Raw genomic sequence first — 17,383 nt, forward strand, 5'->3', positions numbered from 1 at the left:
TCATTTCACAAATATTAGTAGACAATAACTGGAAGATCCCAGTATTATCAAGCCTAACCCCTGCAAGCCCTGCAACTGGGCACTTCACTATTCAGCTTGGACAGCCTATTGGATACACTAGAGGCAAAAAGTTATTCCTTACCCATTTCCTACAAATGAAAGAAGAAATAAAAATCTGAAGCATGCGCTAGTAGTGTAACTTTCAATGTCTTTAGCTCAGACTTTTTATCCTCTCTATAACCATAGTGCTCTTCTGTGGCAATAGGAGAGAAAGCTGATTCTTTAAAAAGTTGTTAGAAATATCTGCTTTTTTCAGCAACAGCTGGTTTAAATCGAATATTCCAGTCTTTGAAAAGGTGCTTGTCATCCTTACATCACCACATTACATCATGACAGTGGTCAAACACTGGCACAGGTTCTCCAGAGGGGTGCTGGGATGATCATCCTTGGAGGTGTTCTGGGCTCAAACAGACACAGTCCTCAGCCAGTTTGATTCCACCATCCCTGAGCAGCAGGACAGACTACAAGGGCTCAGGAGGCCACTTCCAGGCTGAATTACTCTGTGATCTGATGAGTGTGTGAGAGATGTAGAGATGAGTATGGACAAGACCTGAGCACTCTCAAAGAGTCTCCAAAATTATCTGTCTTTACCAAAAGTATTTAATAAGCTTTTGTTGCCTTGCTCATTTTCCTCAATGATTATCTCAGTTCTTAACCTTAGAGTTAAGCAGGTCAATGTCTATCTTCATTCTAAACATAATTTTGCTTTTGTTCAGGTTTCAGAACAGAAGATGACACTTTTTCCTGTTTATAATTTAGGTTTGTTCTGCTTCACAGTCATCACATATAATTTAACAGTTATTATTATTATTATTATTATTATTATTATTATTATTATTATTATTATTATTAATAATAATAATAATAATAAAAGGTAATAGTCAATATTTCTCAGCTTTCTGTTCACATTTGTCATCTTCTATCTGCTCTCTTGATTCAAGACATTTCCATCAGTTGATGTTATCTATGTTGTTGTCTTTTCAAGGTCCTTAAAGGGACATATCAGTTTTCTATTTGTAATGTCAGAGATTACAAAAAAATCTGGGTTTTCAGCTTTTTTATTGAATGAAATGGCAGCAAAACATAAAGTCAGTTTTAAGAACATGATTTGTAAGTGTGCTGTGTAAATCAGGAATCTGGTTTTGATTCCTGAGTCTTATGAAATCCTTTAAACATTTCCAATACAATTTTGTTTCAGGAAAAGGTATCTTAGATTTGACATACGATACTTGAATTCATTTGTTTTTTCCAAAATGCTGAACAGATGAACTCTTGACCAGTAAATGTTATTATGAAATTTTATGTAATATTCAGCAAATAACTGGTTTTAGATATGTGATTTCATGTTTCGTGTCAGCATTTTAAACTTTTTCATAGAGATAATACCTATAAATCTGTTTATGCTTTTACATTGCCAAGAAAAAACTTTTCTTTTTCTTTGCATCTTTGCTTTCTTTGCATCATAGATATAGGTTTTGTATTTACTGTATTTTTTAATTACATTTTTTAACACCGTCAGCAGATTTTAGTTTATTAACTTTATATCTACCTGCTTGTTTGAAAACTTGTTTTTTCTTCCTTTTTGTTTTGCTTTCTCTTTGATAATACATAAATATATATATACTTAAGTACTTCCTTAAAGGAAATTGTATAACTTAAACCACAGCCCTAAGTCATAATTCAAAGAAGATTTTGTTTCCCTAATCTACATTTAGCATAACCCTGTAATCAACTTCCACTTAACTAAAGTTGAGTAAAATATAGTATTTGTGATAAAGGAATACCAATCAGTCACTGTCCTGAGATATTGGTTTAGATAGAATAATTTCTTCCTAGTAAACCACTTGTTTTTCAGCAAAATATGAAAAAAAAAGCCATTTCAATTCTATGAGGAAGCTGACTCATACAGACACACTTCTGCTGTAAAGAATCCATGTAGCATTTTAATTTCAGTTTAAAGAGTGTTGAAAAAAACTTGAGATAAAAAGGCAACAAATTACCTTAGACCTGATTTACTAAGTCTCCACTGCACACTCAGACAGCTCTTAGAAACTTTGTGGGGTCTCCGGGGAGTGTAATTTATACTAATAATTTTCATAAGTATAGCATTCAGCATGTTAACAGGAGGCAGGGAAAAAAAACAAACCAGCTGGAGGAGGGGTGGGGGAGAGGGTTGGGGGATGCAAAGAGATTTGCAGCTGGGACAAAACATCTAACCATAATTAATTACAGAAAAGTAGAAATTTTGAATGCTTAGGGCAAACCAGAAGGGAAACGTGAATGGTAACTAAGATAAACCCACACCTAGTCCATCACATTAAAACAGTTTATAGAATTTAAGCTTTTTCTACAAGCCTAACTATAGATACAGGTAGAAAAAAGGAAACAGTCTCCCTTTTCTCTAGGTGTTAGAACCATTGCTTTTTTTGGCTCAATTTCCAGACTTTATGAAAGGTTACTTGATTGCTTTGAGTGTTTTTCACAGACAGTGTAATTCAACTTCCTCTTTAGAGTAAAATAATGCATTATGTATATAACAATCATTCCCAGGCAAACACACTGCTACAGGTGAGTCTTGTCTTCTTTTTATTTTCTGTTTCTTTATCAGTTCTTTTGCAGTGGCAAGAATCTGCTGGGCAAAATGAGAAAAAGACAAGAAACAATTCTTCCTTCAAATGCTGAGGTTTTGCAACTACCTCAGTGATGAACTGACAGGATATTTTGATCAATTGCTCTGAAGACAAAATTTCCATTAAGTCTGGTACAAAAGAAATATCACAAGGGCTTATGAGTTCCCTCTTCCCCGAGATCCCCAACTCTCCCCCCCATATGATTACTTCCATTCTTCCCCTTATATCTGTATATCTGTATATCTGTATATCTATCTTTATATCTGTATATAATCTATATAGGTATATATCTATATATCTATCTATTTATATCTCCTGGTACACCAAAGAACAAGCAGTCAAAACAGATATATCTTTTATTTACACTGGAGGCACCTTCAGCTTGATGGACTCCCTTGTGATTGTTTCAGCTAAAATACGACTGCTAATAGTAATAACAGCTAATCATGTGCTGCAGTCTTCATCTACCTTATAACAGAGCTTGTCATATATTTCAGATGTCTTTACATTTGACTGAAGTGATTCAGAAATAAAAAAGTCAGGGGAGTTCTACAATTTAAGAAGAAAAGCGCCCTCTTCAAGATTTGAGCAGTGTCAGGTACAGAGTGAAATACATTGGGCTGGTCTGCATTGGGGTGATTTCATCTTCATAGCATGGCACTGAGGGCAAAGTTATTAGTCTTTAAGTTAGCCCATAAATAAAAGGTGGAGAAGGAGAAAATAATTGGCAGCTGAAAGTTCTGCAGTGCACAATGCTCAATGTACTCTGCCCTTACCTGACAAGCTGTGACAGTAAGGTCATTTGCTTTGAAGCTGGGACTACAAGCTTTTCATTCAGATTAAAAAGTCTGCACCTTTCTGTGCAAAACGTAGAAGACATTTTTGTTCTTGCTCACTTATTTGTCACTCACACTAATAATGAAGTTTAATAACAAAAAGTATACAAATGTGCTGGGAATTATGTTCCCAACCTCTGCATGATAGAATTAAAAGTCATATATATCTGCCTTTTCATGTGCTAATTCATAACCCTCTCAGAAATTTCTTAGAATACCCTGAGAAAGACAGGACACTTTCAATAACAAAAAAGATATACCAGAGAATAATTACAAATACCTTATTCTGATAGATTTTTTTTTTCTGTGCCGCTGTTAAATAATTCTTTAACTTAAGAAGACCTGGATGACACCATCTGTCTTTGACTAGCTGGAACTGAAAACAAGAAAACCTGAACAACAACACTCAGAAATGAGGTTGGCAGCAGGATGAACACTCACTTTTTGTCTGACAATGATTTACAGAAAAAATTAATAAACAAGGATAATGTCTTGTCATCACTCTTCCCTTTAAGTTCTTCATTACTGTTAGCACTGAGAAATAAATGAACTCGAAGTCAAACAGGAATCATCCTCATCCTTAGGAGGTTGTTAGAGCTTGACCATTTGCACATTTACAGAAAGGTAAAAGACTCTGCTCATGATGCATGAGGCAGTACAGAATCCTGTTTCCTCATTCATGGTTCTGTATTGATTACAGGAAGAAAATCATCGTACACAGGAATGAGTAAGAAAGGGGTATTTTAAAAAAGAAAAGGCAGGTTGCCAAAGAGTTATTCCATGTCACATCAGTGCCCTCATTTCCTGTGTTTTCAGATTTGGAGAATGTTAAGACTTTGTTCCTCACGTCTGGTCACTGCCGTGAGCCAGAAGCCTTAGGGGAAAGGTTTTCCCTACTCCCAGTGAGTAGGATGATAGCTCAAGTCCAAGTAGGATCAGCTTGCTATAAATTAGGCCTGAATCAAGTCCCCAGGGTGAATAAAACACAAGTAAAATTTGAAAACTTCATGATTCATTGAATCTTGAAACTCCTAAACCCCTCAGTCTGTATCAGTTCAGGCTGGAAACCTGTCATTTCCTGTGAGCCACGTACCATGGCTGTTGTCAGTACTTGCATGGAACATCTCTAAAAGAGAAAGAGCAATCTAGGGGATCCTAGGTTTGTCTGGATCCTGGACTAGAGTTGCCAGCTCATTAGAAACACAATACAAGCTTTAGGGGCAATTCCAGACACCAAAGTCCTTCCAAGTCTACATAAAAGCAATAGCCTGAAAACTTACTGTGCAAGAAGTGCTATGCCCTTCATTGGTCCTTGAATTAAATTTTAAATCACTCAAATCAGTTTTATGTACACATTTATGGTAGTGAATACACAGCATTGAGGAATAAAAGAGTCCTTTTTTTTATTTGCAGACATCCTCGCATAACAAAATCCTGAATTTTGGCCAGAATCCTGTGGTGGTACTAAGGCACAAGGAAAGGAGAGTTTGAAAGGTGGTACTCAGCACATTTGTAGCATGACCAGGAGTTACACTTCAAAATTTCCATCTCCCAAACTTGTAATCTGTCTTTATCAGTAAAAAAATCATTCATCCTTTTCTTGGGGCAGAAGTAAAAAAGAAGAATGCATAAAGGACAAACACAAGGTATATATACTTTTTATAAATAAAAACATAGAACAGGTTATAAAAATAAGAGGATGGAATTTATTTAAGGAAGATTTCACATTTTTCAGCATGCAAACTCTGTTTCAATGTTGCATACCAGTTACATTTGATGAGCACAGCTGAGAAGCATAGGACAGAGAGCAGCCTATTTAATATCCAGTCACTTGACCCTTTTCCCTGCTGGAGTAGTTTTAATGGCCAAATTGTAACTAGAAGGAATGAACTTCATGGCTTCTGGCTATCAGCTCATCTGTTGGTGAAAGTTTCAGCTCAAATACATAATTCACATGGAAAAAAATACTACCTAAGTATATTTCCTAAGGTTGCAATGCTTGGCTTTCTGTCTTTAGTATCCTTCTTCATGCAAATTTTTCATTCTGTGCCATTACATGCTGTCAAAGTGGTAAATTTTGACCGGAAATATATAACATTGGGTGTCAATGTCAATGTACAAAGGAACTCTGTGAGGTAACCTTAAAAGACCTAAAAAAGCCTGTCTGGATTTGTAGGAGTACAAGAAAAACAGCCAGCTGAAATAGTGCAATTTGTCAGCTAAGATTCCCTGCCTTCATCAACAAAATTAATCAATTCCTTAAGCATAACTAAAAAAAAGTTTTGATATTTCAACTGTTATTTGATTAAGAGATATAATTACTGTATAAAATTACCAATAGTGTTTTCTTGTCTATCATTTCAAAAGTGGCCTTTATGTTCTGAAAAAATCTTGAATGAAAGTTTTCAAAGTGCTGTGGCCTAATTCTACAAAGTTTCCTAAGTTTCTAGAAAATTGTGATTAATCATCTGATAAAGATGTGAAGTAAAACAGCGGCATTTTACAAATCTTATTAGATAATTTTCTGTTTGCTTCTTTTTTTGTTTGTTTGGGTTTTTAATTGGTTTTCTGATTTGTTTTGCTTTGTTTTGTTTTGTTTATGTTTTGTTTTCTTGGGGGTTTTTTGGTGTCCTGTAATACAAACCAGTGTGTTTTCTTATTAAATACAGGCCTCTGTGTTGTGGCAAAAAAGTTTTGCAAGTTACTGTTTAAATATGAGGTTACCATATATAATTGCTCGATTTTTTATGCAGTCAATCTGTCTGGTTTTATTGGAATTTTTTTTGTTTATATATACATACACACACACACACACACATATATATATACACACACACACACACACATATATATATATATATATATATATATATATATATATATATATATATATATATATATGATTCTAGTCATGCATGTGCCTCAACAGCACTTTTATAGTCCTTCAAGTTCTTTTAGGTATATTCAAATTTGATCCCTTTTTACCTATTTAAGATTTCTCTCCATAATACTAGAAATAGCAACTGAATTTAAACAAAATGTAGCTGCATAGAGGCAACAATAAGTTCTCAGTTTGGTTTTGGTTTTTGTTTTCCACAAAGAATGTGTAGCTGAGACACTTCTGATCATGTAACACCTCTGTGGAAACTCCAGTTGCTGCCTAGATGGGAAAGTAATGGAAAAAGAAATACAGAGACATTGTTAGCAGCTTCTAACAAAGGACAGGAGAAGCCAGGGTCTTCTGACTATCTAGCTCTCTCAGTATCAGCAGCTCTGTTACTGAGAGCACACAAGGTTAAAGGACAGATGGATTTTCAAAAGTGCCTCAGGGAGTCAGGAACTGAAATTTCTATGATTTTGATGGTAATTATTACATGCTAAACTTAAACCTTGATGTCTACCTATAGCTCCAGGAGGCTTTAAAATCCTGTTAAATCTGGCTACAAATGACCCACCTGTCATTTCCATGGCTTCAGGCTGACACTTCAACATCCACCCATATTCCTGTAACTCAAACAACTTGTCATTCTGAGCTTTGTTTAGTCATCTTTACCCATGACCTGGAACTTTCTTTTGAAACTCCCTTTGTTGGACAAGAGTTGTGAAGGGAAGAGGGATGCATCCTGCAGTGTGTTCTGTAAAACACCTCACAAAAATAAAGCAATTTGACAGGCTCTGGAGAAAGAAACTTTCATATCCAAACTGTGAGATTATAAATAAGGTTCCTTCCACTGATTTTTTCCATTTGTCCAAAGCAACTTTATCTGAAAATTCTGCTTAAACCCTTTTGATCATCTTTTGGGGCACCAAATAGTTCCTGTAAGATTAGCAACCACACCAGAAGTCAGAAGTAAGGTCCATGACTGGCTCTGTAACCTGAGGTGCATTCACATCAGGAAGTGCTAAATGAAAAAGCTTCTTATGTCACCTTTTCTGAGTAAATCCTTGAACAGCATCATATTATAAGCCTTCTGGCTTATTGTAACTTCTCTGAGCAAGAGACCCTGTGGTGTAGAAACTTTGGCCAGTCTGAGTCTTAACTGATCCTAGGCTCAAATGAGAGTAGGAATAAAAATGTCTTTTCAGAGCTTTACATTTGCTACTTAACTAGTACAGTGTGCCTATCTCTACAATGCCAGTCATTTTTTGAAAATGAACTGCCTGTATTCTAATAATAATGGTCTTATTCAAATAAGATTTTTTTTTCAAAAAGTCTTGCATTTTATCTAAAATTAATAATTTCATTATAATTTTGTTTAGCAGCAACCCAGAGAACTTGCTCCTCATAAAAGCTACCTTTATTCTCTCAAGATTGAGACAACCTGACTTTAAATGTCAACCACACACACTTTAGAAATGATCTTTATTAGCAAGCAAATCTAACCTTTCTTATACAATCTGATCCATTTAACTCTGAATTAATTTCATTTTGGACACAAATCATAGATAATTTGGGAATAAAAGATAATTTTGTTAGGATTACTCAGGGTGAAGCTCTTCCATCTGGGTTTCTGTTTCTTTAACAAGACAAAAATGACTACTTAATACTTACATTGCAGCAACAAAATGAGTTTCTAAAGAATCAGGTTATATTCTAGACTATGTGTGCAAATACACATAAATCTGAATTTCATATCTCATATTCCCTGCCAATATTTACCATTTGGCTTACTTACTGTCCAGGCATGATAATCAACACATTAGGCATGTGCTAAGTAGTTCTACACAACTATTTTGTTCAGATAGACAAGATATGATGTGAAATTAAAAAAAATCATTAATAGAAAACCCATACAGATATAAGGTTTACCAAGCCTATGGTATACACTAATCCCTGGGAAAATTTACATTGTGAGTGAGTCCATAATTAACACAGCTGGTTCTGTACTTATATAGAATTACTTACATACTTGGTTAAAAGAAAACCAAAAACAACAACAAAAAAGAAAAACCAAACACAAAATTTCATTTTAAAAAAGGCATTTCAGGCTGCTTAAAGAGCTTTAATTAGTCCCCTGTTCCTATCACCATGATGAAATCCTTAACTGGTCCCTAATTATTATTTATTCTGGAGGGCTTCAGCATTATTCAGTATAGGATGCAGACAACACTCATTTAGTGTAACATTGCCTACTCTCCAAATTTACTCTTATGCTTCAATATGTGGATACCATTTTATGTCTAATGTGTTATTTCAGATCTTTCTATAAAGACCACATTTTCTCGTTGGATTTTTTATAGCGCTGATTAGAACAGCAGATGATTGCTTCATAAATCTACCTATCTTTGCAGTACTTCCATGAGGGTGTAGCTGGCATAATTTGCATTCTACAGATTGGATGCTGCATTTGAGATGTCTACATGTTAGGAGGGTTTTTTTTTTTTTTTTTTTTTTTTTTTTTTTTTTTTTTGTTTTGTTTTGTTTTTTTTTTTGCTTTGAATGACTGCATTAGATGCATTCAGAGAGTGATCCCTTATTCTGGTTGCAGCTGTTAATGTTTGGTATTTTCACAAAGTGGACTTCTGGGTCTCCACACTGGGTTTCCAGAAAATTAGGATCAGACTAATGACTCTTCTGTGAAGAAATGGTTTATGAAACTGAGGAAGCACCATGCAGGAATGTGGTTCCAGAGGCAGGGTTAGAAACCAGATCTCCAGGGAAACATTTTCCTGCCTTTGCTATGAAATCATTCATCAAGCTGTAATTCCTTTCTTAATTTCTAACATGAATTATAACTTCTAAAATAAAAACAGTGGACAATATTCTACTTACACTACATCATTCTGATTCAGCCTGACCGATTCTTCAGTGGCACAATTTCCTTGTAAAATCTCTTTCCTGAGTCTTGCTTTTTTCTTCTTCACCTTTGATTCTCACAATTTCTACAGAGTCTTCTTTTCCTATTTTACTTCCTTACCTTTTCTAATATAGCTATTGCTCTGGCTACTGCCTTCTCCCCTCAGGATATTACCCCTGCAACCACCTAAAAAACCCCAAACAATTTTTCCAACACTGGCTGGGCAGGTGCAGAACATCACTGTGGGCATACCACATGCAAATGCAGTGCTCCCAGTGGTGGAAAAGATATGCAATTACTGCAAAAGTCCCACCTGAATTCTCAGCCACAGTTTGGCGTTTACTCAGCCCTTCTCTTTTAGGGGATTGTAAATCCTTCTAAAATAAGTTGTGCTGGTGTGCTATGGTGGCAAGCTGTGGCAAGCTGCTTTGTTAATACATGAACTGAGAGTTGTCTTCTCATCATAAACTCTTGCATATTCTGTTGTCCAAACCAGCAGCTGTTTTGCTGTCACCAGAATTGGGCACAGATGTGTAGGGGGCCTGGGTCAAATCCTGCCTTGATGATTGAAGTCATCAAGCTCTCCTTTCCTCTGGATCTCACTTGCTTTGTAGGTGTTGATGGACATGGCTAGATAAAGCTCCTAACTAGGACTCCTCAAAATAACTCCCAAACCCAGAATATATGACTATGGAAAAGACTAGATTCTGACAAAACCAAACTGAAAAAATGAATCTTGAACAAAATGCCCTTAAAGTCTATAATATAGCTTTCATGTTTTCCTGTGATTTACACACACCACAGATTAAAATATAATATCCAGTGGTATAATTAATTACTTTTCATAAAAAGTCCTGTAATGAATAGTAGTTGTCCTGAAAAAAATTCTGAGACTTATCTAAAGAAATATTTTATGTAATAAAATATTCTTGTATGAAGTTCTGAGTAAACAGTTGTAAATCTTTAATGATAGTTAGCTCATTTTAGATCTAAATCTTATAACCATATGAATCTCTTTATTAGTAGAATCCACATAATCTCAATGTATATATGGGGTGCGGACATTGCAGAAAGGTTATTGAGTGAATGCTGCTTATTAAATTATCATCTGTGACTCTTAGGGAATCTTCAAGAACAGATCAAAATCCAGTGCCATTTTCCCCATATATTTCCCTTGGTGTAAAGGAAAACAGTCACCATATGGTACAGAGCCCTATTATTCATGGATTTGCATCCAGTGCCTCAGGCAATGAAAACTGTAAGTGCTTCAAATTCTACCATTATTGTAATTATTATCACAATATCTTCCTTTTATCGTTACCATTTTGACACAGAACCAAACCTACATCCCTCCTGCCACACTGCTTTAGTGCCTATGATTGAGTTGGAGTCATCTGACTTCATATTCTTCATTCTCTCCATATAATTATATTTCTGAAGTTTGGCAGCATGTGTGATTACCCTGTCTCTAAAACTGACTCCTCTCTATCTGTAGTGTTGCGGGTGTTGCGTAGTTTATCCCATATCATAGCCAACAGATTACTATCCTAACAATGTCAAAGCTTAGGGTGGCAATGTCTGTGGCAATATTTGATTTCTCACATCCTAATCTACAATTTTTGTAGGGCCTGGAAAGTTTCCTTTATTACCTTGTTTTTGTGTTTTTCATACTTCATTCTTGCAGATCACATCAAACAGGGTTCTGCTGCTGTGCAGAGGGATCTTTAAAAGCTGGAGAAGTGGGTTCACAGAAATGTCATGAAGTTCAGCATTGAAGAATGTAAAGCCCTGCACCTGGGGGAAACAACCCCATGCACCAGTATATGCTGGGAGCCACCCAACTGGGAAGTAGCTTGGCAGAAAACACTCTAAGGAACCTGCTGGACACCAAGGTGAGCATGAGCCAGCAATGTGCACTTGAGGCCAAGCAGCCAATGGCATCCTGGGGCACATTAGGCAAACTTCTGCCACTGACCTGCATCAAGGGAGGCCATCCTCCTCCTCTGCTCAGCACCTGTGAGGCCACATTTGGAGTGTTGGGTCCAGATGCCCCAGTACAAGAGAGAGATGGAATTGCTGGATGGAGCCCAATGAAGGACCACTAAGATGACAGAAGGACTGGGGAATCTCTCCTATGAAAAGAAACTGGGGCAGCTGGGGCTGCTCAGCCTGGAGAGGAGAAGGTTGAGAAGGATGTCATCAATGTCCCTAAGTAACTTATGGGAGGGTGCAAAGAAGATGGAGTCAGACTCTTTCAAGTGGTGCCCAGTCCTGAAACAATGCGCACAGGGAACCTGTGGAGTTCATCCTTGAATTTATCAAAAAACCGTCCAGACAAAGTACTGGGCAACTGTTTATAGGCAATCCTGCTTAAACAGATGTGTTGAACTAGAGGAACTGTGAGGTCCCTTTCACACACTGCTATTCTGTGATTCTGTGGTTCTGTGATTCTTCCTACTCTCTTTGTTTTTTTCTTTTTTAGTCTCTGACATACCGCTACAGTTCTGTACCTCTACATTCATTAATAGCTGTAGAATTTCTCAATTAACCTCAAATGGTTTATGAGCCAGTATTGATTCAATTACCCACAGGTTGCTATTAATGGGAGAAATGTTCATAAAAGTATGGTTTCAATATGTCACTGAACATTGCATACCATGTAAAATATAATCCTGCCTGTTATGAGAAAAGAGACCCAAATGATTAAGGCTCAGAAACAAAGTGTTGTAAACCACAGAGAGGATCTCACTCAAAATGATTATGAGCTTTATGTAGTCTGTTCATGTTTATGGGGAATATCAGAGATGCAAGTTTATTTCTTTTTCTGCCTTAATTAATTAAGTTATCTCATGCAAAGCCTGGTAGCTTCCTCTGAAGTACAGAGGCTCATTCCATAATACATGTCTAGTTCTTAACATATTTTTCTTCATGAAAAACAGATAATGAGAGTTGGAGGAACTAGATGAGTAATTTCAGTACATATCACTCACATTCAAGTGCTGCAGAAGCAACACTTTAAAGAGGAGAAATCCTGGGAAAAAAACATGAAGTTGCAGGGATAAAATTCATTCTGTATTGCATTATAACTGAATCTTATGGAGACAAAGTTGCATGGATAACCAAAATGCTAGTCTTTCCTATGACGACTTGCCTTTGCAATTTTAGCCTTCTTTTCTATAGCTCAATAGGCTGGAATATAGTCCTTATATTTAACTGTCACAGACACCATGAATAAAATGGAAATCCAGGCATGACTCGACACTTTGCAGGAGGAATCACAAATATAATAATTTTGCCTTTTTTCTTTGGTAAGAAAGGAAATATAGAAAAATGATATATTCAAATTCATGGCAGAGTTGCAAAAGTTTGGAGATTTGGTCATTCTCATCCTGCCCTCTTGTAAAGCACTCACCATTGCTTATAATCAGCATCACAGTTGCAGTAGTACTTGGGATCAGTACAGTTGCGTTCGATGCCACAGGCACATTTTTGAATGCCAGGTCCTGATCCGCCCCAATAGTAGTGCTTCTCATTGGCTTTTCCAACCCACCAGGTATATGGATTCCCTTCTGCAAGGAATGAAAATGCAAGGTTATGATGCATCCAAGAGATAGAGCTCTATAATGCATTAACTGAGCTCAGATGTTTAATATGCAAATACTAACAACACATAACCGGAGACATCCCACATTGCTGGCAAACAAAATAATTCATTGTTACTAAAGGTATTCAAAGGACCTTGCCAGGTAAACAGGACACATTTTCTTTTCTGTATTCACAAAATTTATAATGACAGAAATTAATTTTTAATTGTACTCTGTATAATGATAATATGTTGGCAGATTCCGTAATTATTTTTATTCATTTCAAACTCACATATTAAGCTATCAGATGGATTATTTCAATATTTGACCTTGAACGCTGCACAGGAAAATGTGTTTATTTTCTCTTTTATTATTTATTTATTTATTGATTTATTTATTTTCTAAACAACAACTTTTAATGGAAAATTATTTTGTTGTCACTGGAAAACAAACATGCTCATCATGCTCTCTCCAGCTGGTGCTAAACAAAGCATAAAGAGATATCAAACTCCAAAAGCATTGTAACCTTTTTAAAAAAAAAGTATATATATTTTTTAATGTAAAACTTTAGCAGAGGTATTCTGAACTTTGATGTAATCACATATTGGGTCACATTGTGACCATAATCACATTGGATCTGCAACTGGATATTTTCAAATATTGCTCTGAGGTTATTTCTAATATTTTTGAACTAACTAAGACATTATGTGTAAATAAATAAATAAACAAACCCCCTCCCCTCTAATTTCTGATTTGAAAAAATGTTTTTACTGGAAAATTATTTTTTATTTCTCTGGTTCAGCACGACACTCAAATACAAACTTAAAACAAAAATTAATAACTTAATCAGTATTAATTTATGTAGTGCTTTTTGACATTGAAAAATAATGATTGAGCTCAGCTATAAACATGTTTTTTTTTAAATGACTCTTTTCCCTCCAGCTGCTGGCAATTTTAAATTAAATAAAATGAATCTATAGAATTCACTGGTTAATGAATTTTGCCAGTAAAATCCTACATAATATATATGCTACTTCCATAAATTTTAGTTTGCACATCTCACACATTCCCCTGAAACTACAGGCACAATCCTTAAAAATAGTCATTTCACAATTAGATTTGATCATGTAGACCATAAAGCTATTTATTCCAGACAGAAGTTGAAAGTAATTCACACCAAACTCTCAAGAAAATTAAATTCCGAAGGTGAAGAGAACAACCAAATATCTACACACGTTTAATGAGTACCAAACCTTGAAAATGCTCAGCTCTCTGAAAACACTTTTTTCAATGTATTTGAATTGTTAACATCATATAAGATAACAGTAATACAGTAATGTGAGGAATTTGTGCCAGCTGAAGGTTTTTATTAGATGTTGCTGTGCTGCACTGTATGGCCATTCAGCTCTAGTGGTAATGCAATGGTGGCAATAGTGTGACTGTATTCTAGACTCTGAATTGGTCATTTTACCTTCTGTGATTCAATTATCACAGAATTAAGTGCTGCAAGCTAGAAGAATGTGCCACGTGAATGCTGCAGCAGCATTCCCAACCTGCAATGCAATCTAGCAATTCTGAGAGTAGGTAAGCCTGCATTACAAAAGATTATTTAAAAAGCATTTAAGGGTAAATGTTAGCTTTCCACAGAGAATGACAGAATTGCTTTTATTAATACAGGATCCAAATAGAGAATTAATGATATCTGAAATGCCTATTTTACAGGGTTTTTTAATCTCATCTTTGAAGTTAGCTTCTATGCTATGGCGCCAATGCTGCTGTTTTGACTGTTGCTCAAAATTCTCTTTGTTTACATCCTTTCTGTCAAGTGAAGGATTGCATGATTCAGTCAGGAAGCAATTTAATGGGAAGTAATTCTGCTAATTAAAGCACTATGAGAAAAAAAAATTACTTAGAATTGTCAAAAAGCATATCAAAAATTGAGAAACAGGTAGAATGATTAAAGCAGACTACAGTGATGGCTGTCATGGACCACTATGACAGACACAAATGGGGCATGTTTCAACTCATTTAAATGACAACTGATGTACAGTTTTAAACCATGAATGTATTCTAGCGTACACAGAGCTGTTTTTCACATCTATTGCTATTAGTGTGTTTAGTATGTTTTCATATAAGTCCCATGCTTCTTCATTCTGAAGAAAAGACCTACCCTCAGGCTTAGGAACACAAACTTAGAAAGAAACAAATGTACATGTTAAAAATTTCCAGAAAGGTCAAGAAGGTAATATATGATTTTGAGAGTTTTGCATGCAGCACATATTCTGCTAGACATGCCCACAACCAATAATCCCAGCACTGCCTTGTGAAGACCACCCAAGACTCCCATTGCCTGGCATGTTGTGCTAAGGCTTGTAACAGAGGAGATCTTGGTAGACAGCTCTCATTGGGTGACATCCATGCAGTGGGACAAACCCCAGGCACAGGAATGAGAGGAGTGTCACACCAGAGCATTCTGCACCACAGTGGCCATACAAGAGGCTCTGGAGCTCCTTTAGAGTCTCTGGTTAACAAAAGGTGTGGAGACACAGTTACATCCCATCTGTTCTGCATCAGTCAAGTCAAATGAGAACAGCCCTTCTCAGTCTTCCTGCTTTGTGCCAGCCAAGAAAAGAGTGAGCAGCATTTTGTCTAAAGTTCACAAGCTTCAAACTGGGAATGCTATGCAGTTATATTGCAGACACCTCTATGACTGAGCATAACAAAGAGTAAAACCCTGCAAAAGGAGAGATTAAAAAAAATTAGAAAAGAAATGCTATAAGGGAGGAGGATATATCCTTCTGCTCAGGAGACCTTTGCTTTTTTTTTTTTTTTTTTTTTTTTTTTGCTTTGGAAAGTTTTGGAAAAGGCTAACCCAAGTAGAAGGAGCATTGCAGTCCAGTGTGAAGAGTGATCATTAATGGATGTAATTTTAAGTATCAGACTATTTTACAAAAAAATTTTATTTTGCTAAACTATCAACAGTTTTGGTCTTATGGAATTAAGAGTATATAAATTCAGTTTAAGGACCAAAAGTAGTTTCGAATGTATTGCAAAGAGAAGTAATACAAGAAGATATTTCTGTTTTTTTAAACTACCTTTTCTTATCTTACATATAAATTTTGAGTCATGGGAAGCTTTTTAGTTGTCATTGACTGAGTGTCATTCATCCCCCCCGCCCCAGGATTTTGTGGACAAATAGCATAATGAGAAGATGGAGGAGGAAAGAGACTCTCTACCTGCCAAGAATAAAGCCTTGATGCAGATGCTTTCTGGGTACAAACCAGCTCTCCCTTGAGGGATGCTGTGGGAAGTGTTGAAGTTTGTGCATGCTGAGTTATGACCAGGATGCCTTTCCATATCTGTTCTTGAAGCCCCTTGCAAGGTTTTGTGTGCTCAGTGACTTAGAAGAAAAATAATTATATTATCAGAGTAAGGTGTGGATACCAAGGAAATGCTAAAGATATCCAATTTTTAAGAGATCTGTATGCTCACAGAAAGAACAGTCTTCTAAGGACAAAACGGCCAATATGATTTTATTGGGGCATGCAGAAATATGAGCATGGCTATAACATCAGACTCAAATCATATTTGTAGTGATTTCAATCTCTCTGTCACACAGACACACACAGACACACAGACACGGACATGAGCCTTTAACATTTATGTGTAATACACTGAACAGTGGTCGCAGTGCCATTGCAGTGCTGGACTTTGGTTAAAATTGTTTCCAAATATGGTTCCTATTTAAATCCCTGTGCAATATTAGGCCAAATTTGCAGTTATTAGATCAAAGTATATAAAGAATCTGGCCATTGATGTTTTCTATCAAGTTCATCTGTACAGAATATTCAAGAAAAAGTAAAGATTAAGGATACTTTTCTGTATTTTCACAGATCACTTTTTTGTATTCTCACAGTGTCATAAAGAAGTGATTCCTTTTTCATCTCATAAATGTATCTTTGTGAAAACCATTTCATTTAATATAAAACCATACCCAACAAAAGCTAATGTAGTATGAACAGAACTCTTAATAGTCAATAATATATTTATTTCGAATATAGCTGAACAGTCTCAAAATGTATAACTTTTGAAAGTACACTTTATATTCTACCAAGCATTTAATATAAATAATTGGTTTTATTATTTTAAAATGCAACTGATGAATTAAAATTCTGATACTTGAACATTTTAGGGATCTTATTTCTAAGTTTCAGTACTAGCAACTGAAGCAGCAATACTAAGAGAAGTCAGGGAACTAAATTAAGTGGACTGATGCTCCATGGCACTCTGCTTTCAGAAGACTCCATTCAAAATACAGCCCTTGGAATGCTGATGACTGTATTTATTTGTAAAATACCTGGAGAAGCTCTTCCATTTGCTCTGGAAATTTCCCTGACCTCTATAGGGTCCTTAAAACCAAAGAAAATGGTTAAAAAGAAAGGTTAGGAATTCTTTGAAATGGAAGTCAATGGCTC

At 35.8% G+C, this 17,383-nt stretch overlaps 1 protein-coding gene across 1 annotated transcript in view; it reads right to left on the bottom strand.

Annotated features, from left to right (window-relative positions):
- Positions 1-17,383, bottom strand: part of CNTNAP2 (contactin associated protein 2) — a 1,020,353-nt gene that overhangs the window by 180,288 nt on the left and 822,682 nt on the right. The window contains exon 14 of the mRNA XM_058040331.1: positions 12,737-12,893. Within this exon, the coding sequence (XP_057896314.1) occupies positions 12,737-12,893 (157 nt within the window). The remainder of the gene's footprint in view (positions 1-12,736; positions 12,894-17,383) is intronic.

This window comes from Melospiza georgiana, chromosome 1 (assembly GCF_028018845.1).
Source record: "Melospiza georgiana isolate bMelGeo1 chromosome 1, bMelGeo1.pri, whole genome shotgun sequence".
In the NCBI taxonomy this organism is placed as follows: domain Eukaryota; kingdom Metazoa; phylum Chordata; class Aves; order Passeriformes; family Passerellidae; genus Melospiza; species Melospiza georgiana.